Raw genomic sequence first — 24,886 nt, forward strand, 5'->3', positions numbered from 1 at the left:
AAGAACATTGCTGCTTGTCTGCAGTTTGCTAAAGATCACGTGGACAAGCCAGAAGGCTATTAGAAAAGTGTTTTGTGGACGGATGAGACCAAAATAGAATTTTTTTATTTAAATGAGAAGCGTTATGTTTGGAGAAAGGAAAACACTGCATTCCAACATAAGAACCTTATCCCATCTGTGAAACATGGTGGTGGTAGTATCATGGTTTGGGCCTGTTTTGCTGCATCTGGGCCAGGGCGGCTTGCTATCATTGATGGAACAATGAATTCTGAATTATACCAGCGAATTCTAAAGGAAAATGTCAGGACATCTGGCCATGAACTGAATCTCAAGAGAAGGTGGGTCATGCAGCAAGACAACGACCCTAAGCACACAAGTCGTTCTACCAAAGAATGGTTAAAGAAGAATAAAATTAATGTTTTGGAATGGCCAAGTCAAAGTCCTGACCTTAATCCAATCGAAATGTTGTGGAAAGAACTGAAGCGAGCAGTTCATGTGAGGAAACCCACCAACATCCCAGAGTTTAAGCTGTTCTGTACAGAGGAATGGGCTAAAATTCCTCCAAGCCAGTGTGCAGGACTGATCAACAGGTACCGGAAACGTTTAGTTGCAGTTATTGCTGCACAAGGGGGTCACACCAGATACTGAAAGCAAAGGTTCACATACTTTTGCCACTCACAGATATGTAATATTGGATCATTTTCCTCAATAAATAAATGACCAAGTATAATATTTTTGTCTCATTTATTTAACTGGGTTCTCTTTATCTACTTTTAGAACTTGTGTGAAAATCTGATGATGTTTTAGGTCATATTTATGCAGAAATATAGAAAATTCTAAAGGGTTCACAAACTTTCAAGCACCACTCTACCGTATCTATCCATCATGCTCAGCAAAGTATAATAGTAATGAACAATTTTGTCCACATGATGGCTGTATTGAGTAAATAATAATAATAATCTCATCTCATCTCATTATCTCTAGCTGCTTTATCCTGTTCTACAGGGTCGCAGGCAAGCTGGAGCCTATCCCAGCTGACTACGGGCGAAAGGCGGGGTACACCCTGGACAAGTCGCCAGATCATCACAGGGCTGACACATAGACACAGACAACCATTCACACTCACATTCACACCTACGGTCAATTTAGGGTCACCGGTTCCGGGTTCGAGCCTCGTAGCCGATGAGGGCCTTTCTGTGCGGAGTTTGCATGTTGTACGCGTGGGTTTCCTCCGGGTGCTCCGGTTTCCCCCACAGTCCAAAGACATGCAGGTTAGGTTAACTGGTGACTCTAAATTGACCATAGGTGTGAATGTGAGTGTGAATGGTTGTCTGTGTCTATGTGTCAGCCCTGTGATGACCTGGCGACTTGTCCAGGGTGTACCCCGCCTTTCACCCGTAGTCAGCTGGGATAGGGATAAGCGACTAGAGATAATGAGATGAGAGGAGATGAATTTCAGTTCAATTCACTGCATGCATGTACTACAATTTATGTGAGCTGTTCAAATGCCTTGGTGGCTGTTACTCTGGCACTGCAATGTCCACAGACTATTCACGCTCCTATCATCTAGCAGACGCTACAGGAGTGTGAAAGCAAGGACTACTAGACTGACAAACAGTTTTTACCCCCAGGCCATCAGGCTTTTGAACCACAGATTATAATCACCATCTACCTCTATATTTCCATCAGGCTTTGAACCACGGATTATATTAGCAATTTTGCACAAGACATTGCACAGTATATCTACCTCTATGTTTGCACATTGTTTGTTTGCCACTCCTTTTTTTTAAATACATTGCACAGTATACCTCTATGTTTGCACATTGTTTGTTTGCCTCTCTCTTTTTTTTTTAAAAATGTTATCTTCATTTTTGGGAGGCATGGTGGTGTAGTGGTTAGCGCTGCTGCCTCACAGCAAGAAGGTCCGTTCGAGCCCCGTGGCTGGTGAGGGCCTTTCTGTGCAGAGTTTGCATGTTCTCCCCATGTCCACGTGGGTTTCCTCCGGGTGCTCCGGTTTCCCCCACAGTCCAAAGACATGCAGGTTAGGTTAACTGGTGACTCCAAATTGACCGTGAGTGTGAATGGTTGTCTGTGTCTATGTGTCAGCCCTGTGATGACCTGGCGAGTTGTCCAGGGTGTACCCCGCCTTTCGCCCGTAGTCAGCTGGGATAGGCTCCAGCTTGCCTGCGACCCTGTAGAACAGGATAAAGCGGCTAGAGATAATGAGATGAGATTTATTTTATATTGGTAAGCGTAGTTTGGTCGGGCAGTTGCAAAATAAGAATTTCATTACCCAATAATAAACTGCTGTGTCTGTTATTGTGTATATGACAAATAAAAATCTTGAATCTTTAGAGACATAAAAGAGACAATTTAGATTTTATTTTTTGCCCTATAGAGATTGAAGTTTTCCCTCCTCACAACACTCCTTTATCCAACCCATCAACTGTTAAATAGATTTGTTAAATAATAATCAGACAGGGGCGACACGGTGGTGTAGTGGTTAGCGCTGTCGCCTCACAGCAAGAAGGTCCGGGTTTGAGCCCCGTGGCCGGCGAGGGCCTTTCTGTGCGGAGTTTGCATGTTGTCCGCGTGGGTTTCCTCCGGGTGCTCCGGTTTCCCCCACAGTCCAAAGACATGCAGGTTAGGTTAACTGGTGACTCTAAATTGACCGTAGGTGTGAATGTGAGTGTGAATGGTTGTCTGTGTCTATGTGTCAGCCCTGTGATGACCTGGCGACTTGTCCAGGGTGTACCCCGCCTTTCTCCAGCTTGCCTGCGACCCTGTAGAACAGGATAAAGCGGCTAGAGATAATGAGAATGAGATGAGATAATCAGACAGTTGGATCAGGCGTGGTTAGAGTTAAAAAAAAAAAAAGTCACGTGGTAGGAATCTCTAGGCAGACCGGAGATGAGAACCTTAAACTGTGCATTGAAGAAGGACCAAAATAACTAGAACTAGATCTAGAAAAAGCGTCCTCGTCAAATCCTGAGACACAATGCTGCTCTCTGCTGGTTAGGGTTTTGTTTTTGTGTTGCCAGAGAATGCTTATTTAGCGTCTATGGCCGCCACTATCCTCACAAACGAGCGATCCCTGGATGGGCGCGTGAGAAACCCCGTGCTTTAGAAAAAATCTCGCGGCGTGATGCTAGCCGCCATTTTGCATCGTCCTAGCAAAGTGCAAGAGCGGCGCCGGACCAACGGCAGGGGTTTTGGTCATTTTTTCATTTTCTCCCGTTTTCCCTCCGGAGTCATCCACACACAACAATTATTAATCGACAGGTACGATAAACATCTTAAGCTTGGCAGAGAAATCTATCGCGTTAAAAGAAATGACCTGATGTTCTTTTGTTTTCAAACAAAAGTAGCTAGTAACTGGTCGGGACGCCTCAGACCGGCTTTTTGAAAATGGACTCCCATGTGTTGCGGCACGTTGACTTGACTTGCATCTGGCTAATTTAGCTAGCTTAACCCAGCTAGGCCTCGGTTCGACTTATAACTCTTCACACAATTATTTTAGCTATTTGTGACTCGTTTTGTTGCCCTTGTGGAAAATAGTTATCATTAGAAAGTGCTTGGTAAGACAGACAAAAAGGATAAGCATTATTTCCCGGCCAAGTTCTCAAGCTAGCTAGCTAGCTAAGCACTTAGCCACGTAGCAAGCTGGCTAACAACAAGCACGCAAAGTTATGAAAGAGTTTTTCTTAATCGCTGTGAGCAATCCGTGTTATTGTGGATGCTTGTTGTAAACCAGTTCGGTGTCAGTGAACATACGAGTCGCTTGACAGCGTGGTTCACAGTAGCTGTCAAATAACGCATGGTAGCTATTGGGAGTTGTAGGTGTCCACGTTGCTCGTGTGTCCTGGCCTAAATGAGCTAGCTAGCTAGTTATGTAGCCTACTGGTTAGCTCAATGCACTCCCGTCATTAGCGCGCCACATTGCACATTGACCGCCTTATTTGAAGCTGCTCAAATCTCCTCGGTTAAAATGAAACAAAGCGAGCTTCATTCATCCCATCAGGTGTTCCCTGGTAACTTTGGCTGCATATCAGATACTCGATATTAAGCTCAATCCAGTGATCTATTGTTATTAAGTGAATGTTAACCGAGCAACATGGTTATCAGTGTAGACTGTAACTGGGCGTTGAGATGTCAAGTCTTGAACGGATTTGCATATAAACTGGTGAGCTCATGTTCGTGCAAGTAATGGACTCGACAACTTGTGATCTGCTTGGACACATGCTTGCCTGGGTAACATCAGATGAGCACGAATTAGCCTCTAAAAGAACACGTGGAAAAGCACACACAGATTAGGAGTTCAAGTTCAGACCTGGTGGTTGTTAGATTTCTGGTTGTTGTACGTAACTTTTTTTTTTTTCTTTTTTCATTTGCATGCTGTTTCTGTTAATTGTCAAATGACGAGACGCTTCTTCTTGCAAAACTCAAGTGGGTGTGGAATGTATTGATAAACTGGTTTGAAGTTGATGCGCTTACCGATTTGTTTAAGCAGTAAAACTGGGGCCCTAGTTGTATCAAGGTCCCTCGGATAGTGCTGTGCACTTTGTATAAGGGATGCGAGTACATGAACACAGGGTCAGGCAACAGGTTCCTTGACCTCTGCCCAGTTTGAATTAATTTGGCTCATTGCATCTGCGCAGATAACGGAGACATGGCCACAGAGCATATAAATGGAAACGGTACTGAAGAACCAATGGAGACTTCGGCTGCAGTTACCCATTCAGAACACTTCCAGACATTATTAGACGCTGGGTTACCTAGAAAAGTTGCTGTCAAACTAGATGAAATTTACATAGCAGGTAAGGCCCCTTGAACTTTCAGCATATTCGCACCCTTTTCAGGTTTCAATTCAGTTGCATGTGCTTTTAAAATGAGATTGTTGGAATTGGAAAACCAAAGCAACTTTTTGTGGTTTCCTTCCAAAATGGGTACTGCAGTCATAAGGTGCTTAAAAGCTATTAAAGAAAATTGGCCAGTGATTTTTCATTTTATTTACTTATTTTAAATTATTATTTTTATTTTTCTCTGTGCCTCCCTTAGCAGTTTGAAAGAAAGTGTATCCTGGGTGGCAGTTTGAGAATTTCATATGTAGACCCCTTAAAGCTGGGTGTTAAGCAGTCCTGAGGAGGTCTCCTCATACAGTGTCAGGGCAAGTGTGTTGCCAGATGGACATATGCAGGAACAATGGAGCAGCTGGCAGTGGTTAAGACAGGTGACGGGTCCTCATAAATCACTGTGAGCAAGCTTGATATGCAGAGGGTTTCTGGATGGTGGTCTCAAATTACACCATGACATCTGTTGTGATTAGTCCTGTATATTTGTGCTGTGACTCCAGCGATATTTGAATAGCACAGTGCGGAATGGGATAAGAGACTGAACCGATAGTTGATCATTATTGCATTATTCTTTTGTCTGTATCTTTTTGCTCAGGTCTGGTTTCTCACAGCGATCTTGATGATCGGGCAATTGAAGCTCTAAAGGAATTTAACGAAGAAGGTGCTCTGCAAGTCCTCCTCCAATTTAAAGACAGTGACCTCTCACATGTTCAGGTACGTTTGTGTTGAAGAGCCGAGACATGAGAGTGATGAGTCAGTCTGTTTCACAGCTATCAAAAAGCTGTTTTACAAATTAGTATATCTCAATTGTTTATCAGGAAGTACAGGAGTTGGTGGAAAGGCTAGATATGGGAATGCTCAATCATGCAGCGATTGTTGATTAGCTGTAGAGCATAGTTATAAAGCACAAAGGTGCTGACTTTAATCAGCCCTGGAAACTGTAGCAGGGGTGCATGTTATACAGTTTATGAAGCTAGGTCAGCCAGCCACTATGGAGTTGGGTCAGTTTGTGTTCTAGTTAACACTTAGCTGACACCCACAGCAAAAGTGTTGGGGTTTTATTTCTACATTATGATTGAAAAGAAGTAATGTTGATTTTAATTAGTACCAAGGTTTACCGGATGAGTGTTTCAGGAAAGTATATGAACACTGACACCTGGAATTAATTTATTAAAAAGCAAAAACAGAAAAATAGTCTTAGTTTGATATTTGTCAAGGCTCTTCACTGCCACTCCTGTGTAAGTATACAGTATATAGGCACCAGTATAGATCCCCCCCCCTTTACTTTGTCCATAGAACAAAAGTGCCTTTCTCTGTGGAGTTATGAAGACATACAGGCAAAGGGAGAAACAGGGGACCAAAGTGTCAGATTCTAATAAAGGACCAGATGAGGCAAAAATCAAAGTAAGTTTTATTTTACTTTTCTCATTTGATAATCTTTTTTTTAAAATCCCTTTGTCATGGCAGAGATGCATGTTCGTCTTTCTAATTTCAGGCTTTGCTTGAGAGGACTGGCTACACACTCGATGTGACAACAGGTCAGAGGAAATATGGCGGCCCTCCTCCTGAGTCAACCCACTCGGGTGCACAACCCACAGTTGGGACAGAGGTAAGATCACGGACACCCAAACAAGTCGTTTAAGGATTTCTGGACATTTACCCAACAGTAAACTATAACAAATTGTCTGTAGTATTTGTGTGTGTTTTTCTCCTACTGTAGAGAACAAATTAATTGGCAATTTTGGGATGCAGTTGTTGCAGATTACTTCTAATCATGGAAACTTTCATTAAATAAATGTTTTTCTTTGAATTGACTTTTCATTGAATTTAATGCATTTTTCCAAGTTTTACACTCGTATGTAAGGGGCTCGTTCTTGTCTTTTAGATTTTTGTAGGAAAAATTCCAAGAGATCTCTTTGAAGATGAGCTGGTCCCCCTGTTTGAAAAAGCTGGGCCTATATGGGACCTGCGTCTGATGATGGATCCCCTCAGTGGCCTGAACAGAGGCTATGCCTTTGTCACTTTTTGCACTAAAGAGGCTGCTCAGGAGGCTGTCAAACTTGTAAGTGACTCGGCACCACTGGTACCAATATTAATCATTTTGATAACCAGTAGTATTGGCCAATAAAACTTACTCAAAAAACAGAGACCTCAGTTTAAAAACCGACTTTTTTAAAAGCAGTCACCGGTTTGAGTGAGATTAAGAAATGGACAGCATACGGTAGTATGGATTATAAATGGTCCTGCTCCAAGTGATGCACATTTCAGAAGGTTGAGTTTGTATTCCCAGCAGTGCATCAATTCAAAGAAGCTATGTTAATTAACCGTAAAATAATTGCTTTTTGGCAATGAGGGTTTACATCTTTTTTACAGTGTAACAACAGCGAGATCCGCCCTGGAAAACACATTGGTGTTTGTATCTCTGTGGCCAATAATAGACTATTTGTTGGATCCATCCCTAAGAGCAAAACCAAGGATCAGATAGTGGAGGAATTTGCTAAAGTTACAGGTAGGTACATAACTGCAGGACTGTTAACCTTCAAGCTTAAGGTTCTTTTTGTAGCACAAGGGCAAGTTGTCAGTATGAGCTGTATCAGTTTATGTAGCTTACATGCGAATGAAACCTGGATCCATAGTTAATCGCTTGTATTTTTCTCTCAGAGGGGCTGAACGATGTAATTTTATACCATCAGCCTGATGACAAGAAAAAAAATAGAGGCTTCTGCTTTTTGGAGTATGAGGATCATAAAACAGCAGCACAAGCACGGCGCAGGCTAATGAGTGGCAAAGTGAAGGTGTGGGGGAATGTGGTGACCGTGGAATGGGCCGATCCCATTGAGGACCCTGACCCAGAGGTTATGGCAAAGGTAAACGAGCAGAATATGTGCCAAGGGCAACTTTTCTTACACTTTCTGTGGGATTTCTTATGGTGGTAAAATCCATTTTTGTTCTGTCCCGTCTAGGTTAAAGTACTGTTTGTAAGAAACCTTGCAAGCACTGTATCAGAAGAGCTCTTAGAAAAGACATTCAGTCAGTTTGGCAAGCTCGAGAGGGTGAAAAAGCTTAAGGATTATGCCTTTATTCACTTTGAGGATCGAGATGGTGCTGTTAAGGTATCATTTTAGTTCCCTTTCGTTTTTACACTTGTCATGTTTGTGGAAAATATTAGGTGATTTAACTGTGCATTCTTCAATAGGCTTTAGCTGAAATAAATGGGAAAGATTTGGAAGGTGAACAAATTGAAATAGTCTTTGCAAAGCCACCCGATCAGAAGAGGAAAGAGCGGAAGGCTCAGAGGCAAGCAGCTAAAACTCAAATGTAAGTTTACTTATTCATACTCTAACATTTTTTTGGTTTTGTTTAGTTCTTTTGTATTGTGTGTGTTGCTCAAATTCCATTACTTGTGTTTTCAACAAGGCATTTCTGGGCCTCCTCCAGGTATGATGATTATTATTATTATGGCCCGCCACATATGCCACCTCCCACAAGAGGAAGAGGACGAGGAGGCAGGGGAGGCTTCTCTTATCCCCACGACTACTACGGATATGATGACTATTACGAATACTATGGCTATGACTATCACAATTATCGAGGTGGCTATGAAGATCCGTACTATGGCTACGAAGACTTCCAAATTCAAGGTAGAGGACGAGGGGGTCGAGGAGCTCGCGGATCCACTCTGTCCCGGGGTCGGGGTGCAGCCGCAACTCGAGCAAGAGGAGGTTTCTCCCAGCGTGGAGGGCTAGGATCCAGCAGAGGGGCACGTGGCTCCAGAGGAGGAGCTCAACAAAGAGGCCGCGTGGTATGTGTGCGAGAGAGTCAGGACAAACAAGGCCATTCTATACCTAATTGCCACTCGTTAATATTGATTTATTGTTTTATTATTTTCTTCTTTCAAATTGCTAACACATAAAAGGCACCTTGTGGAAGAAATGGACCAAAGGTTTGCATGTCTCTCTCTTTCTGGAAAAGCTGCTTTGAATATGCAGTACTAAGCAATTTATTGTGCAATGACTGGTGGTTTTGCAAGCAATTTTATTTGCTTTGCTTAAATGATGTACAAGAGCACATTACTGTAATGTTTCAGTACTTTTATTTCTGAATTTTATGCATAAAGTGGGCTTGAAAAATGCCGCTGGTATACGAAAGGCTTAAAGCCAGAACTACCTCACACATGGCATGCCTTTTTATATATTTATTGGGAATCTTCTTCCTTTTTTTTTTTTTTTTTTCCTTCTGTTGGTCACGTTTGACATTTTTAGTTAAGGCTGTTTTAATTTTTTCTCAGCAGGGAAAGGGGGTCGAGGCTGGTCCTGACCAGTGACGGTGAAGACTGACTTGCTACATGGGGTTACACCATAAGCCGCCAGTGAAGATGATGGATGGTAAGGTCGAAGCAATGCCCCAATGATGTTACAGCCTTACAGAAGCAGATCTCCCCATACTGCCACCCTTGAAAACCAGTGGAAATTCTGTTCACTTGGACTTGTTGTATTCATATAAGTAACGCATTTAAATTTTGTCACGTTCTACCCCTCTGTAACATGCTCCAATTATTACAAAGTATGCCAGTTTAAAAAGAAAAAGAAAAAAAAATATTGAGGTTCAGTCTTTCTAAAGGATCCTTCTTTTTTGTTTTTGCACTTTTAAAGTCTCTGAGTTTGGAGTGGCTCAGTGGAGCTTGATGATAATGTATATTTTTGTGCTAATTGCAATTTTATTGTCGGAATATCCATGTTTATCTAAATTAATTATTTGGATGAAAAGGACATGACATCTGCAGGTTTTTGGTGTAACCACCTTGCATGGATAAGTCAGGCATTCCAGGAAAGTGGTTCTTTTCAGAACTTGTCTTTAAAGGGTTGGTTAACTACCTCAGTACAGAGGATTGAACTACCCTGCCTGTACTGTAAATAGGGAAACTTATATTGATGAAAGCAGGGCTTGTTTTCTATGAAATATGCATTAGAGCAGCTGCTCAAAAGATGTACTTAATGTAATATAATCATTTTGCTGCTGCTCTGACACTGCAAACAGTCAAACTGGGCATGCAAAATACTCATATGATGAGCCTGAACAAGCCCTGCTTTTATCGTATTTTGAACTGAATTAGCTTCCTTGCTTCTTCAGATTATGTAGTTACTGGTTGTATGATTGTATGATAGTTTTGGAATAAAATGTTACTTTTGTAAAGGCTTGAACATCACAAAGGCGTCAACTGCTTTTGGTAAGCCCTGCAGTGTCCCTTTTTCTAACAGTTTTTAGAAAACATTGGTCCTCTTATCATGCATCATCTTGCCTTTTTTTTTTTTTTTAAATCGAATCATGCACCATTTTTGAAAGAATGATCACATTTCCACCCAAAACCAGACAGAAGAAAATCTCTAAACCTTGTTTTTTCACCTTCTGTGCATCTGGCTGCGTTCGCTGGGAAGGGATGGGATCATTCAATGGAAAAAGGGATGCTGCAGCTTTGGTTTATATTCCATTATATAGAAAACAGTTGACTGAACCATTCAACCGGTTTTGTACACAGTTAACTCCCTCTTGATGAAGCTGTATCAACCTTTTGACATGTTAGCAGTTTTAAACTATTGTTGGTGGCCAACAACGTTTTTGCATTCCCGCAAATAAATTGTTTTATACTGTAAAATGAGGTGAGTGTAACTTATTTTTGTAATAAAGTTTTTGATTTCTATCTGTGTCCTAAAACTGTTTACTGTAACAGCTTTTAAGTGTTTAAAAACTTTAGAGATGTGATGGTTAGACTTGCTGCTAAAGAAAGAATATATTCAGACGTCGTCTATATTTATTTATACTCTCCTATGGCTTCCCGAGTCACTTCGCCATTCCTTGTAACGTTTTTATGAGTCATGCCATGTGCTGAAGTGCCAAGCTGCTCCAGTGTCTGGGGAGAACACGTGGTCACAGGCGCGCCTCCACCCGGATATGACGTGACTCTGGGACCAAACCCCAAGCAAACAACGTGTGGAACCGTTATAAAGCGCATCAGGAAGGAACGCAGGTTGAACACCTTGGTATCAGATCAGTGAAGAAGTGATGCAGTGTCATGGTTAATGTGTTGCTTGGAGAGCGTTATTTCCGCTGGCTTGTTTGGCGCTATCTGTTTATCAAAACAAACCAGCTGCGGCTGTAAATAGTGTTGGAGCTGTTTTTCTTGGGGTAAGTAGAGAGATTTCAGTTTAACTGAGTTTCATGAAAGCAGCTGTAATTATGATACATTGCCATAAATCCATAATGATGATGATGAATAATAATTATTGCTGGTATAAGGACATTAATTCGTATAATAATAGCAATAATAATAATAATAATAAATAAAAACATGCAGAGGAGGCCAGAAACCTATATGGTTTTTCGTGGGCCTCCCCCCAAAACTTAAAAATATAAGAATGCTAGCATTAAAGTATACATACATAAGAAAACAAAATTAACTAATGAAAGAAACAAATCAAAATTATATAATGAAGTATCTATATAGCGCAGAAGCATGTCTGTGAAGATTGTCATCCAGGTCATAGTAAACTGTGGGTGGTAAAAGAGAGCAACTGGACTTGCTTGAAGATTCTCGAAGATGTTTCGCCTCTCATCTGAAATACTTCTTCGGTTCTGAGAGAGCAACTGGACTCGCTTGAAGATTCTCGAAGATGTTTCGCCTCTCATCTGAAAGACTTCTTCGGTTCTGAGAGAGCAACTGGACTCACTTGAAGATTCTCGAAGGCGTTTCGCCTCATCCGAAAGGCTTCTTCGGTTCTGAGAGAGCAACTGGACTCGCTTGAAGATTCTCGAAGGCGTTTCGCCTCATCCGAAAGGCTTCTTCGGTTCTGAGAGAGCAACTGGACTCGCTTGAAGATTCTCGAAGACGTTTCGCCTCTCATCCGAAAGGCTTCTTCGGTTCTGAGAGAGCAACTGGACTCGCTTGAAGATTCTCGAAGGCGTTTTCGCCTCTCATCCGAAAGGCCTCTTCAGTTCTGAGAGAGCGACTGGACTCGCTTGAAGATTCTCGAAGGCATTTTGCCTCTCATCTGAAAGATGACTTCGGTTCTGAGAGAGCAACTGGACTCACTTGAAGATTCTCGAAGGCGTTTCGCCTCTCATCCGAAAGGCTTCTTCGGTTCTGAGAGAGCAATTGGACATTCTTGAAGACGTTTCGCCTCTCATCCGAAAGGCTTCTTCAGTTCTGAGAGAGCAACTGGACTCGCTTGAAGATTCTCGAAGGCGTTTCGCCTCTCATCCGAAAGGCTTCTTCGGTTCTGAGAGAGCAATTGGACATTCTTGAAGACGTTTCGCCTCTCATCCGAAAGACGACTTCGGTTCTGAGAGAGCGACTGGACTCGCTTGAAGATTCTCGAAGACGTTTCGCCTCTCATCCGAAAGGCTTCTTCAGTTCTGAGAGAGCAATTGGACATTCTTGAAGACGTTTCGCCTCTCATCCGAAAGACTTCTTCGGTTCTGAGAGAGCGACTGGACTCGCTTGAAGATTCTCGAAGACGTTTCGCCTCTCATCTGAAAGGCTTTTTCGGTTCTGACAAGAAGCAGCCATTTTTTGTCAACCTGGAACGGCCATCACTGAACAGAGGTGGTGGTCTAAGACATCATTTATCAGCCACCTACAATGCAGTCTTTAGCACACTTCCCAGCCAACTGAATGCACACCAAAACCCAGCTGTTTTCAGTGACTCCCAGGAGGACAGAGAGAACCAACAATCCGTTAATCACCCCAATGACACTCTAGGCTGTTCACACCCAGCCTCCAGTGACCCACACCACAGGATGACTCAATGACACCTTAGGATTGCTTTTCATCCATGAGAGGATAAATACCTGATACTCCCTATTAGTCAGACAGAACTGAAGAAGCCTTTTGGATGAGAGGTGAAACGTCTTCAGGAATCTTCAAGCAAGTCCAGTTGCTCTCTTTTACCACCCACAGTATACATCGGAAGCTTACACATATGAAGACAATTAAGTCTTGAAACCTATGAAATGAAATGGAATGCTAGCGTTGTAATTAAGGTATACATGCATAAGCAAACAAAATTAACTAATGAAAGAAACAAATCAAAATTATATAATAAAACACAACATAGGGGCGGCATGGTGGTGTAGTGGTTAGTGCTGTCGCCTCACAGCAAGAAGGTCCGGGTTCGAGCCCCGTGGCCGGCGAGGGCCTTTCTGTGCGGAGTTTGCATGTTCTTTCCGCGTCCGTGTGGGTTTCCTCCGGGTGCTCCGGTTTCCCCCACAGTCCAAAGACATGCAGGTTAGGTTAACTGGTGACTCTAAATTGACCGTAGGTGTGAATGTGAGTGTGAATGGTTGTCTGTGTCTATGTGTCAGCCCTGTGATGACTTGGAGACTCGTCCAGGGTGTACCCTGCCTTTCGCCCGTAGTCAGCTGGGATAGGCTCCAGCTTGCCTGCGACCCTGTAGAACAGGATAAAGCGGCTAGAGATAATGAGATGAGATCTTACCAAGACCAATTTGCAAGGTTCCTTCATCTTAATTTTGAACTGCACAGCTCTAAGCAATGTCTTTCCTCGGAGTGTATTTGCAGAAGATGAGGCGAAAGCTGGAGCTGTGCAGGGAGGTGGGACGCCAGTATCCTGCCTTCTGCTTTCTGCTAGTGCTCCTGCTTCTGTCTACTGTCTTACTGAATAGGTAATAACTCGATTTAGGTGTAATAAATGCCTTATACACCATTCACATCAGTTCTGTCATAACACTCAGAAATAAAGATACCTAACTTCATGTTTTTACCATCAATGGTTCCATCTTAAGATGTGTTTTTCACTTGGGAATGGGAATATGTTTAAAAATAATTGAAGATACAACCCAGTGACAAAAGTCCGCTTTGGTGCCGGAGTGGAGTGTATGGCGCGTACACACTGACACTGGTCTTGTTTGTTTCAGGTATCTTCACGTTATTGTCATTTTCTGGTCGTTCTTAGCAGGAGTGGTTACCTTTTACTGCTCCTTGGGGCCTGAGACATTGCTTCCTAATATCCTTATAACAATTAAACCTAAGAAAAAGGTATACTTTTTTTTTTTTAAAGTTCTCTAATATGCAGTGGGGGGATTAGGTGTTTGGTCAATTTATTTAATATACTTCCAGTGCAAAAATAGATTTTAAATTTACAGTGTATTTGTATTTTGTATTTGTATGCTTAAAAAGATACAGTACTGTGGCAATACTTGGGTAAGTCAGAGGCACCGTAGAAGACGACGACTTTATTTGCCACACGTACACTCAAGCACAGTGAAATGTCTCCTCTGTATTTAACCCATCTGAAGCAGTGAGCGGCTACGCTACAGCATCCGGGGAGCAGTTGGGGGCTTTGCTCAAGCCTTCTGTAAACCCAAGTGCGTGTCTTTAGACTGTGGGGGAAACCAGAGCACACCCACACAGACACGGGGAGAACATGCCAACTCCACACAGAAAGGCCCTCGCCGGCCACTGGGCTCGAACCCAGAACCTTCTTGCTGTGAGGCAGCAGTGCTAACCACTACACCACCGTGCCGCTGCCTGTATAGTTTGTACTAAACATCTTTTTTTTTATTTTTATATCATTCTTTATTTGGTAGCATGGTGGTGTAGTGGTTAGCACTGTCGCCTCACAGCAAGAAGGTTCGAGGTTCGAGCCCAGTGGCCGGCGAGGGCCTTTCTGTGCGGAGTTTGCATGTTCTACCCGTGTCTGTGTGGGTTTCCTCCGGGTGCTCCAGTTTTCCCCACAGTCTAAAGACATGCAGGTTCGGTTAATCGGTGACTCTAAATTAACCGTAGGTGTGAATGGTTGTTTGTCTCTGTCAACCCTGCGATGACCTGGTGACTTGTCCAGGGTGTACCCCGCCTCTCGCCCATAGTCAGCTGGGATAGACTCCAGCTTGCCTGCAACTCTGCACAGGATAAGCGGTTCCAGATAATGGATGAATGGATGGATATTTATTTTTTATTTATTTTATTCTGCATTATCAAGTCAATATAAAACATTTCAGATTTCCGAAGAGTAGTTTTCAGCACCACATTAAATGTTACAGAAAAATGTTTGTCCGTCAGTAAAGAATGCAGAATATTATGTAAGAGAGAGTGACCACTTTGAAGACAAAAGACATAATGAAGGCTACTGGGTTTTCTTGCAAAAATAAGAAGCAAATGTGGCTAAGTCTCCAGAAGAACTGTGGCTGGTTCTGCAAGATGCTCAGTGAAACATACCTTACTTGGTTAACTTTACTAATTTCATTATAAAACTGCACAAAATTTTTGTAGTATCGGAGACTACTATTTTTGAAGCAAAGGGTTGTAACAGCAAATATTCTTTTCATTTATTACTATTTGCTGCTCTTTATGGTATTTTTCAATGAAGAAACATTTTCATTATTTTTGAATGCATGCATTTCTTCACATGTTCCTAAGACTGTTGCCAAGTAGCCTACTGTGTGTGTGTGGTTGTTTACTTATTTAAAAGCTAAATTTATCATAAAGCTGCTGTTTGTAGTTCCAGCAATGCAGCATGACTGCTAAAAAGTAATTAGCTTTTTGCAATATTATGGTCCATTCCTCATGGCAAAGAGCTTATAATTCCCTAAGGTTATGAGGGTCCTTCTAACAGATTTTAAGAGCCTTTTTCAAAGATGTGCTAGGCCATGCAAGCATCATCTTGAGTTATTCTGGTGGAATGTTTGGGGTCATTGTCTTGTTAAAATCCTTCTCCTCCCCACATTCAGTTTCATGGCCCATGAGATTAAATTCTCCTCCAATATGTCCTGATACAATGCCCCATTAATGTTTTCTCTGATACTGTGCAGTGCCTTAATACTGTTTGCAAAGAAGCAGTGCCATATCATTATGCTTCTGCCTTCGTATTTAAGTGTGGATGTGGTGGTCTTGGGATTATACACACAACCCTTATTTCTCTAAATATGATGATGTGAATTGTACAAAGGTTCCAAAGGGTTGTTTTATCTGTCCAGAGTATTCTTCTGAAAGAGTTGTCTGAATGCTATTAGACATATACAGTGGGGCAAAAAAGTATTTAGTCAGTCACCAATTGTGCAAGTTCTCCCACTTAAAAAGATGAGAGAGGCCTGTAATTTTCATCATAGGTATACCTCAACTATGAGAGACAAAATGAGAAAAAAAAAATCCAGAAAATCGCATTGTCTGATTTTTAAAGAATTTATTTGCAAATTATGGTGGAAAATAAGTATTTGGTCAATAACAAAAGTTCATCTCAATACTTTGTTATATACCCTTTGTTGGCAATCACAGAAGTCAAACGTTTTCTGTAAGTCTTCACAAGGTTTTCACACACTGTTGCTGGTATTTTGGCCCATTCCTCCATGCAGATCTCCTCTAGAGCAGTGATGTTTTGGGGCTGTCACTGGGCAACACGGACTTTCAACTCCCTCCAAAGATTTTCTATGGGGTTGAGATCTGGAGACTGGCTAGGCCACTCCAGGACCTAGAAATACTTCTTATGAAGCCACTCCTTCATTGCCCGGGCATTGCGTTTGGGATCATTGTCATGCTGAAAGACCCAGCCACGTTTCATCTTCAATGCCCTTGCTGATGGAAGGAGGTTTTCACTCAAAATCTCATGATACATGGCCCCATTCATTCTTTCCTTTACACAGATCAGTCGTCCTGGTCCCTTTGCAGAAAAACAGCCCCAAAGCATGATGTTTCCACCCCCATGCTTCACAGTAGGTATGGTGTTCTTTGGATGCAACTCAGCATTCTTTCTCCTCCAAACACAAGTTGAGTTTTTACCAAAAAGTTCTATTTTGGTTTCATCTGACCATATGACATTCTCCCAATCCTCTTCTGGATCATCCAAATGCTCTCTAGCAAACTTCAGACGGGCCTGGACATGTACTGGCTTAAGCAGGGGGACATGTCTGGCACTGCAGGATTTGAGTCCCTGGCGGCGTAGTGTGTTACTGATGGTAGCCTTTGTTACTTTGGTCCCAGCTCTCTACAGGTCATTCACTAGGTCCCCCCGTGTGGTTCTGGGATTTTTGCTCACTGTTCTTGTGATCATTTTGACCCTACGGGGTGAGATCTTGCGTGGAGCCCCAGATCGAGGGAGATTATCAGTGGTCTTGCATGTCTTCCATTTTCTAATAATTGCTCCCACAGTTGATTTCTTCACACCAAGCTGCTTACCTATTGCAGATTCAGTCTTCCCAGCCTGGTGCAGGTCTACAATTTTGTTTCTGGTGTCCTTTGACAGCTCTTTGGTCTTGGCCATAGTGGAGTTTGGAGTGTGACTGTTTGAGGTTGTGGACAGGTGTCTTTTATTCTGATAACGAGTTCAAACAGGTGCCATTAATACAGGTAACGAGTGGAGGACAGAGAAGCCTCTTAAAGATGATGTTACAGGTCTGTGAGAGCCAGAAATCTTGCTTGTTTGTAGGTGACCAAATACTTATTTTACAGAGGAATTTACCAATTAATTCATTAAAAATCCTGCAATGTGATTTCCTGGATTCTTTCCCCCCATTCTGTCTCTCATAGTTGAAGTGTACCTATGATGAAAATTACAGGCCTCTCTCATCTTTTTAAGTGGGAGAACTTGCACAATTGGTGGCTGACTAAATACTTTTTTGCCCCACTGTATCTGTGGGTGGGGTGGTTTAAGCACAGGAGTTTTGCCTGGGGTGTGGGAGCGGAGATGATTACAGTGCAGTTCCTTGCTTTTGTACACAGTGTAATTATTGTTCCTGTTGCTTTCAGGTCGTAATGCAACTCTTTTTGATTGACCATTGGTGGCTGCTTCTTTATCATTAGTCTGAGGAGTATCTTGTGAAATCTTGTGTGGTGCACCTGTCTGGGGAAGATTAGTTTTGATTTTATGAACTTTCCACCTGCATATCATCAATCTAGTTGTACTGACAGGGATGTTTAATGTCTTTTGGTATGGCTTTGTAGTTTTCTTCACTCAAGTGTTTAATAATCCTGAGAACTTTTTGGGAAGCTCCTTCACTACATTACAGGCAGCATAGTGGTGTAGTGGTTATCATTGTTGCCGCACAGCAAGAAGGTTCTGGGATTGAGCCCAGCGGCTGACGGGGGCCTTTCTGTGTAGCGTTTGCATGTTCTGCGTGGGTTTCTTCCAGGTGCTCTGGTTTCCTCCATAGTTCAAAGACATGCGGTTAGGTTAACATGGAGCAGTCTTGGCCTGAAGGTTGGGCTGAAGTGCCCTTGAGCAAGGCACCAAACCCCCAACTGCTCCCCAGGTGCTGTAGCATAGCTGCCCACTGCTCTGGGTGTGTGTGCACGCTCATTGCTCACTTGTGCGTGTGCACATGTGTTAAATGCAGAAGAGAAATTTCACTGTGCTCAAGCGTGCATGTGACAAAGGCTTCTTTTTCTTCTTCTGGAAGGGACTGTCACCTCAAAGAAAGTTCTGGGTTTGAACCTCGCAGTCAATTGAAGCCTTATTGTGTGGAGTTTGCCTAGTACCTGCGTAGGTTTCCTCTGGGTTCTCCTGTTTCCTCCCACAGTCCAGAGACATGTGGATTAGGCCAACTGACTACTCCTAAATTGCCCATAGGTGTGAATGTGAGTGTGAATGGTTGTTTGTCTCTGTGTTGGCTCTGTAATAGATTGGCAAGCTCTCCAGGGTGTACCCCGCCTCTCACCCAAAGTCAGCTGGGATTGGCTCCATTTTCCCCGTGACCCTGACGGATAAGTGGCATAGATAATAGACATGTGGCTATATATGCAGTGGAGGTCTATTAAATAACGAAAACAAACATCTTTGAATACTTATTTCCCTTCACTGTATAACATTAGTTTAATACATACCCTTTCAGGATTTGGTAATGTTTTTTTTCTATGTTAATAGCCAGAGCAGCAAGAGCTGTTTCCCTTTGCTCACAGCTGTGCTGTCTGTGGGAAAATTAAATGCACAAAACACAGGTAAATTTAACTGCTATTGTTTTATCCTCATCTAAGATTAATCCAGATTAAGTTTCTAAAATGATTGATTTATATTGTTTCTTCTGTTAGACCAACATTGCTTCTTGAAAACTATCGGCCATGGTTGGATCTAAAAGTGCATTCCAAGGTGGATGCGTCTCTTTCAGAGGTTTGAGAACTTCATATCACCTCAATTTATGGTGACTTTTTTTTTTTTTAAGAATATTGAGATGTTATTTGAGAATCTTATCTGTCTCCAGCTTCTTGAGCTCGTCCTTGAAAACTTTGTGTACCCATGGTACAGGTATGTTGATTGCATCCATTCAGGTCTTTGTATGTTAAGACACGGCAATTAAAATGAATCCTTGTTGGCAGGGATATTACAGATGATGAGGCATTTGTGGATGATCTCAGAGTAACTTTGCGTTTTGTAGCTGCGGTGTTGGTCCGCCGAGCACAGAGAGTAATGTACCATTTCATCATTTTTATTTTTTAGTTAGCGTAAGATTTTGCTCTTGGATAGTTAGCCTGTCTTTATCATAACAAAGGTGTGTTTTCTTTGCACTGCTAATGGGAAATTTCTCTTTTGCTTCACAGGTTGATATCCCATCTCTCATAACACTCAAACTTCTTAAAGTTGCCATGAAGCACATTGAAATAATTGCCAAAGCAAGACAAAAAGGTATTTCATCACTATTTGTTAGAGCTCCAAAAACTTGCTTGCCTCTACCAGGAGGATAAAACTTAGCCATAGATCAGTGTTTCAGCAAAAATACCACCCCACACACATCAACACACAAACTTTTATGGGAAATACAAAATCAGTGCTTTGCAGTGACCATGGTTCCAGTTTATCTCTGGATTTCGGCCATATTACATTTTTTTTTCCTGAGTTGAAGAAGGTAGACTATATGCACACACCTAAGAACATACTGTAAGTGGGTTTGAAAAGATTCCTCTGTCTTCAACCTTGACATCACAGAGAAAGGTTTTGAAACCAGTATTTTGCAGAAAGAGTTTGATTGATAAACATTTTTCAAATAAAGTTTTACTTAACCCTGGAGTTAACTTTGTTCTGTGTGCACTTTAGTGAAGAACACGGAGCATCTGCAGCAGGCTGCGTTAGAGGAGTACGGTCCTGATCTGCATGTGGCCTTGCGCAGCAGGAGGGATGAGCTGCTCTACCTACGCAAGCTTACTGAGATGCTCTTCCCATACATTTTGCCTCCAAAAGCTACTGACTGCAGGTAATGAAGCTCCGTCAGTGGGAGAATTAACATTTCTCCACTTTTTCCTCTTCTGTTGCATGCCTGTCTATTTTCCAGATCTCTTACTCTTCTGATAAGAGAAGTTCTTGCTGGCTCTGTATTCCTTCCCTCCATGGATTACTTGGCTGATCCTGTGAGTGTCGGTGGAAAAGAAACCTGTTTCTAAGATGGACATTTTTGTTTTGTTCATATAAAAATCAGCATTTCCTTTTTCTCTTTTAGGATACTGTGAACCACTTGCTGCATATTTTCATTGACAACTCTCCAGTAAGTTTTAATTAGTTGTGCTGTTGCTCTTGGTGATCTTGAATGATGAAGGTTTTCTTCTGGACCAAATGTTAGGGGGGAAAAAAAGATGTAAAGCAGTGAAACAATGTAGCAAGTAATAAGAAATTAAAGCTATGCGACCTTTCGATTTCATAAAATCAGTGAAATTTTGTTCTCTCGGAAATTTGGTCATTGTGATATATGCCTCACTCAAGGGCACCTCAGCCTAAGGCCGGCCCATGTTAACCTAACTGTATATCTTTGGACTGTGGGGGAAACCCATGCAGACACGGGGAGAATATGCAAACTCCACACAGAAAGGCCGCCACTGGCTGCTGGGCTTGAACCCAGAACCTTCTTGCTGTGAGGCGACAGTGCTAACCACTACGCCGCCGTGTCACCGTATATCTGCTGGTATAATCTAAATTTTTAATCAGCATGATGTTTTCCGTGCGTCGCCATCTTGTTGGGATTCATGCTGCGTTCATGTGCTATGGGAAGATGATATTTTCCAGTTGGGAAGTGGTATTTACCAGTGTGTTGTGTTCACATGCTTTTGTTGTTGTTGACAAATTAAAGATGGTGGACCAGATTCAGAATCAGGCCTGTTATTTGGCTAAAACAATTATAGATTGCCTTGTTCATCAGCTGCAGCAGGAATATGAGTTATCAAAAGTCAAAAGGTAAATAATGCTGAATATTTCCTGATCGTGACAAGTAGAGATTTTCTTAACACATTGAATGCCACGCAGTTTTTGGAAATTTGGCTGTAGCCACAATGAGAGTAGCCAGTATCTAGATCATTGTTGGCGTTCTTTGGACAGCCACAGAATATTTTGTATTAGGCTATAATATAATATACATAACATGACTCTTTTAAAAGGTGAGAGTCAGCTTTCCGTAGGTGAAAACCACTTCTTTCTTGGTTCATAAGCTAGTCTTGTACCGCTCGCCGCCATGTTGAAAAGGTTAAAGTTCATCTCATCTCGGCAACTCGTGTATCAAAATTTTCTACGAGTTGCCCAGTGGGAAATACCACAAGAGGGGGCGTTCATGTGTGCTTTCCATGTCGGCGTTTGGTATTTACCATAATTCCCATAGCACATGAACGCACCAATAGTTCCATGGTTATGCTAATTAGTTAAAGCTCCTCGTGTTTGGCTGTTTCCATAGGGCCATACTGTTTACCACCAGAGGTAGGAAAACGGTCCCAAAACGGATAAAAGCGACCCTCAGCACATCAAAATGATCACATCACGTCCGCATGATATTGTTCTTATGAGACATAGGAAAATGCCATACACAATTTTTTTTTTTTTAAATTTCAGATGACTTTGCAGTCAGCACCTTTTAATGTGCAAAGATAAAACAAACTTCGATGAATAGAATATAACTTTGTAGCCCTGCCTTTTTAACTTCATTCTTAATAAGGGGGCCAGGAGTTACAAGTGACAGAGGAAAGAGGATGATGTAATCTTGAGCGTAACCACACCACCATTCTATTTTCTATAAAATGTCAGTTAATAGCTAGTGGTAAGAATACCAATTACTTATCATTGTTTTGGCGGTAATGGTGATAGATTGATCATAGTCAGGAGTCAGTCTGTGTAGAGAGAGTAGAGGCTAGTGGCCTTCAAGACAGCAGGACTTGAAAGTGATTGGTCACAGGACATCAGGAGTAGAAGCTTGAAACCCTCAGGACAGAAGGAGTAGAAGCTTGTAGGTCTTGGGATGGCAGGAGTAGAAGCTTGTACAGTAAGTGTGTGTACCCAGTAATTAATAAAGTGAAGAAACTCAAATAAGGACTGAATAGTCTTTAACGTTCCAATTAAATACAAAAATTAAACACAATATTCAACAAATACGATTAATAGTCCTCCAAATAAATGTTTGCTGTATATCTATGCATATATTTTGATGGTGAATATCTCATTGTAGCCTGAAGCTGCCACTGAACCGGCCTCTGCACTTGTCCCATTCCTGCAGAAGTACGCAGACATACGCAATAAGTCGTCTTCAGTAAGTCTTTTCTGTTCCCACCTGATTCCATGATGCATTTATTTATCTTTGCATTGACTTAACCATTCATCCAGATTCATCTGTTTTAATGATATTAATGGTATTAATCTTCAAATCAGGTGTTAAAGCTAGAACTGAAGGAGATTCGGGAACAGCAGGACCTGCTGTTTCGCTTCATGAACTTCCTCAAGCAAGAAGGAGCTGTTCATGTGCTGCAGTTCTGTCTCACTGTTGGTAAGGATTACGAACTTGCTGTTGGAACACGTAAAAAGTCTACTGTGTACATCTTTTCATCTTAGGTCTAGTCGTTCCCTTGGGCAGCTAAACAGTGAGTTTGGAGGACAGTGCAGAGTTATTCTGTACACAAGAGATAACAGATGCCTAAAATTGTCAACCATTGTTCTGACTGACAGGGAAGAAAGGAATGGCATCACTCCCACTCAGAGAGCAGGGCCAGTTACAGACTCAGCCAGGATTTACAATCTGTCAACAATACTGGAAGTACTTGGTTGCTTCACCCAAGAGTTTGTTTCAGGGTGATAGAAATGTGTTTAAGCTCAGTATTTTTTTTCCTCCATATTTCAGAAGAGTTTAATGATAAGATCCTTCATCCAGAACTTTCTGATGCTGAAAAACTGATGCTGCACGAGGAAGTGAAAAAGATATATGAAACTTACTGCCTTGATGAGAGCGTTGACAAAATTCGCTTTGATCCTTTCATTGTTGAGGAGATCAGAAACAGTAAGTTGCTGGTTTGTTGTTTTGAGGATAACTGTTAAAAGCAGGCATTCTGCAGAACTTGTACTATAAATTCAGTCAAGGTTAACTTATGTGAAATAAAGATAAATGTGCACGAATGGGAATACAATGGCTTTGATTTCATCATATGTTTTATTGTTTCTCTGCCCCCTACAGTTGCAGAGGGTCCGTATGCTGACGTCGTAAAACTGCAGACTATGCGCTGTCTGTTTGAAGCCTATGAGCATGTTCTTTCCTTGTTGGAGAATGTTTTTACTCCCATGTTCTGCCAGAGTGATGAGGTAATGTCACTTCTATGCACACTGCACCATAGTGGCATCAATTCCTGACACATGACTGCTTTAATGAGCCAAGCATTTAATACTGAGCCTACGTCTGTACCGGGGTGCCCTTGTCCAGCTTTCAATTTGGGGAATCACCAAACTATGGGACTGGAGTTGGGCACCCCCACTGTGTAAATTCACATTTCAAATTATTTTTATCAGTTTTTTCCATAGCTATGTGTGTGTGTGTGTATGTATGTGTGTGTGTGTGTGTGTGTGTGTATATATATATATATATATATATATACACACACACACACACACACACACACACACACACACTTTCCACAATGTGTATATATATATATATATATATATATATATATATATATATATATATATATATATTAGTGCTGTCAAGCGATTAAAATATTTAATCGCGATTAATGTCGCGACTGTCATAGTTAACTCACGATTAATCGCAATTTAATTGCACATTTTTGTCACATGAAAAACCATTGTAATTCTCTTATCAGCATAAAAAAGTGAATGGGCTTGCTCACCGTTCGAACTACGGGGGTACTCGGGGGATCCGAGATCCCCTGAAACAGACATGAGATCCCTTGAAAACATGATTTGGGAAATGTTGGGGGGTCTCTAAAATATTGGCAAAATGATGTTTATTGACATAGCAATCGTGTGTAACGGGAAGCATTTGCATATCCGAAGTGAGCGTGCGATGGAGATCCGCGCTCTGAGACAAGCGCAAGCACCCCCCAAGGGAAAAAAAAGGGACCCCCCGAAAATATCGGCATAGTTCGAACACTGGTTGTACCAATGTTTTTTTTTTATTGCAGAGCATAACACGTCTTGTCACAGCCACTGCAAAGTGGGGCTGGAGCCGCCGATGGGAAAACGAAACTTAAGCCAAGCACCGTGGCTCTTCGGGGAAGGGCAGAGGACTCTGGCTGTGTGGGGCGTGGCATCATGTCACAGAGCGTTAATCTCGCGATAAAAAAATTATCGCCGTTAAAATTGAGTGAAGTTAACGCGTTAATAACGCGACATTTTTGACAGCACTAATATATATATATATATATATATATATATATATATATATATATATATATATATACACCCACACCCTTTCCACAATACTAATATTTGCTTAGTAGGTCTTGATAGAATGGAGAAATTTCACACTTGCATAAATACTATTTTTCAGTATTTTAGACAGCTGTTGAGGGGGGCGGAATCCCCAACTAGGAGCTCCAGACTTGGCAGGTGGGTGCTCTCCAGTTTGTAGAACAAATATTAGTTGAAAGTAGGGCCAAAATTTGAAAAAGAGCACATTTGGTATTTGACTAAATGAATAATGATGCAAGATTATGGTATCAAGCAGGTAGACTTATGCAACAAAAAATGCTTCTTTCTGAATATAGTATATGTGTTTGTGTGCTAAAGTGGTAATCTGTAACAAATCTACCAATATTCATATCAAAATAGACACAACACT

The 24,886-nt window shown here is 41.7% G+C and overlaps 2 protein-coding genes across 8 annotated transcripts in view; both read left to right on the plus strand.

Moving 5' to 3' along the window:
- The first annotated feature begins 3,144 nt into the window (after positions 1-3,144).
- On the plus strand, positions 3,145-10,551 carry syncripl (synaptotagmin binding, cytoplasmic RNA interacting protein, like). 3 transcript variants are annotated; one of them, XM_060934583.1, is made up of 12 exons: positions 3,145-3,282; positions 4,659-4,817; positions 5,449-5,567; positions 6,150-6,257; positions 6,349-6,462; positions 6,739-6,915; positions 7,227-7,362; positions 7,515-7,720; positions 7,817-7,966; positions 8,050-8,171; positions 8,271-8,655; positions 9,142-10,551. In XM_060934583.1, the coding sequence occupies exons 2-12, from the start codon at positions 4,670-4,672 to the stop codon at positions 9,175-9,177; spliced, it is 1,701 nt and encodes a 566-aa protein (XP_060790566.1). In that variant the 5' UTR covers positions 3,145-3,282; positions 4,659-4,669; the 3' UTR covers positions 9,178-10,551. The 3 variants fall into 3 exon arrangements, with proteins under 3 accessions (XP_060790566.1, XP_060790567.1, XP_060790568.1); XM_060934584.1 differs by having other exon boundaries at positions 8,292-8,655; XM_060934585.1 differs by lacking the exon at positions 4,659-4,817.
- A 270-nt stretch (positions 10,552-10,821) lies between these two features.
- The window catches only part of LOC132894572 (sorting nexin-14-like), a 30,516-nt gene continuing 16,451 nt past the window's right edge, over positions 10,822-24,886 (plus strand). For 4 of the 5 annotated variants that reach the window (XM_060934576.1, XM_060934577.1, XM_060934578.1 and 1 more), the window contains exons 1-16: positions 10,822-11,036; positions 13,392-13,531; positions 13,784-13,904; positions 18,721-18,794; positions 18,885-18,963; positions 19,055-19,098; positions 19,170-19,257; positions 19,392-19,476; positions 19,885-20,041; positions 20,120-20,195; positions 20,285-20,329; positions 22,268-22,348; positions 22,468-22,582; positions 22,934-23,089; positions 23,264-23,388; positions 24,596-24,654. In XM_060934576.1, the coding sequence (XP_060790559.1) occupies positions 13,401-13,531; positions 13,784-13,904; positions 18,721-18,794; positions 18,885-18,963; positions 19,055-19,098; positions 19,170-19,257; positions 19,392-19,476; positions 19,885-20,041; positions 20,120-20,195; positions 20,285-20,329; positions 22,268-22,348; positions 22,468-22,582; positions 22,934-23,089; positions 23,264-23,388; positions 24,596-24,654 (1,436 nt within the window). In that variant the 5' untranslated portion in view covers positions 10,822-11,036; positions 13,392-13,400. Of the gene's footprint in view, positions 11,037-13,391; positions 13,532-13,783; positions 13,905-18,720; positions 18,795-18,884; positions 18,964-19,054; positions 19,099-19,169; positions 19,258-19,391; positions 19,477-19,884; positions 20,042-20,119; positions 20,196-20,284; positions 20,330-22,267; positions 22,349-22,467; positions 22,583-22,933; positions 23,090-23,263; positions 23,389-24,595; positions 24,655-24,886 lie in introns of those variants that run through there. The other variant, XM_060934579.1, reaches the window with a different exon arrangement.

This window comes from Neoarius graeffei, chromosome 11, assembly GCF_027579695.1.
Source record: "Neoarius graeffei isolate fNeoGra1 chromosome 11, fNeoGra1.pri, whole genome shotgun sequence".
NCBI lineage: Eukaryota > Metazoa > Chordata > Actinopteri > Siluriformes > Ariidae > Neoarius > Neoarius graeffei.

Bases quoted from the DNA above. Each gene is read 5' to 3' on its own strand.
- syncripl (XM_060934583.1), top strand. From the start codon at position 4,670: ATGGCCACAGAGCATATAAATGGAAACGGTACTGAAGAACCAATGGAG. The intron at 6,916-7,226 runs GTAAGTGACTCG...TCTTTTTTACAG, and splicing joins CTCAGGAGGCTGTCAAACTT to TGTAACAACAGCGAGATCCG. The intron at 7,967-8,049 runs GTATCATTTTAG...ATTCTTCAATAG, and splicing joins ATCGAGATGGTGCTGTTAAG to GCTTTAGCTGAAATAAATGG.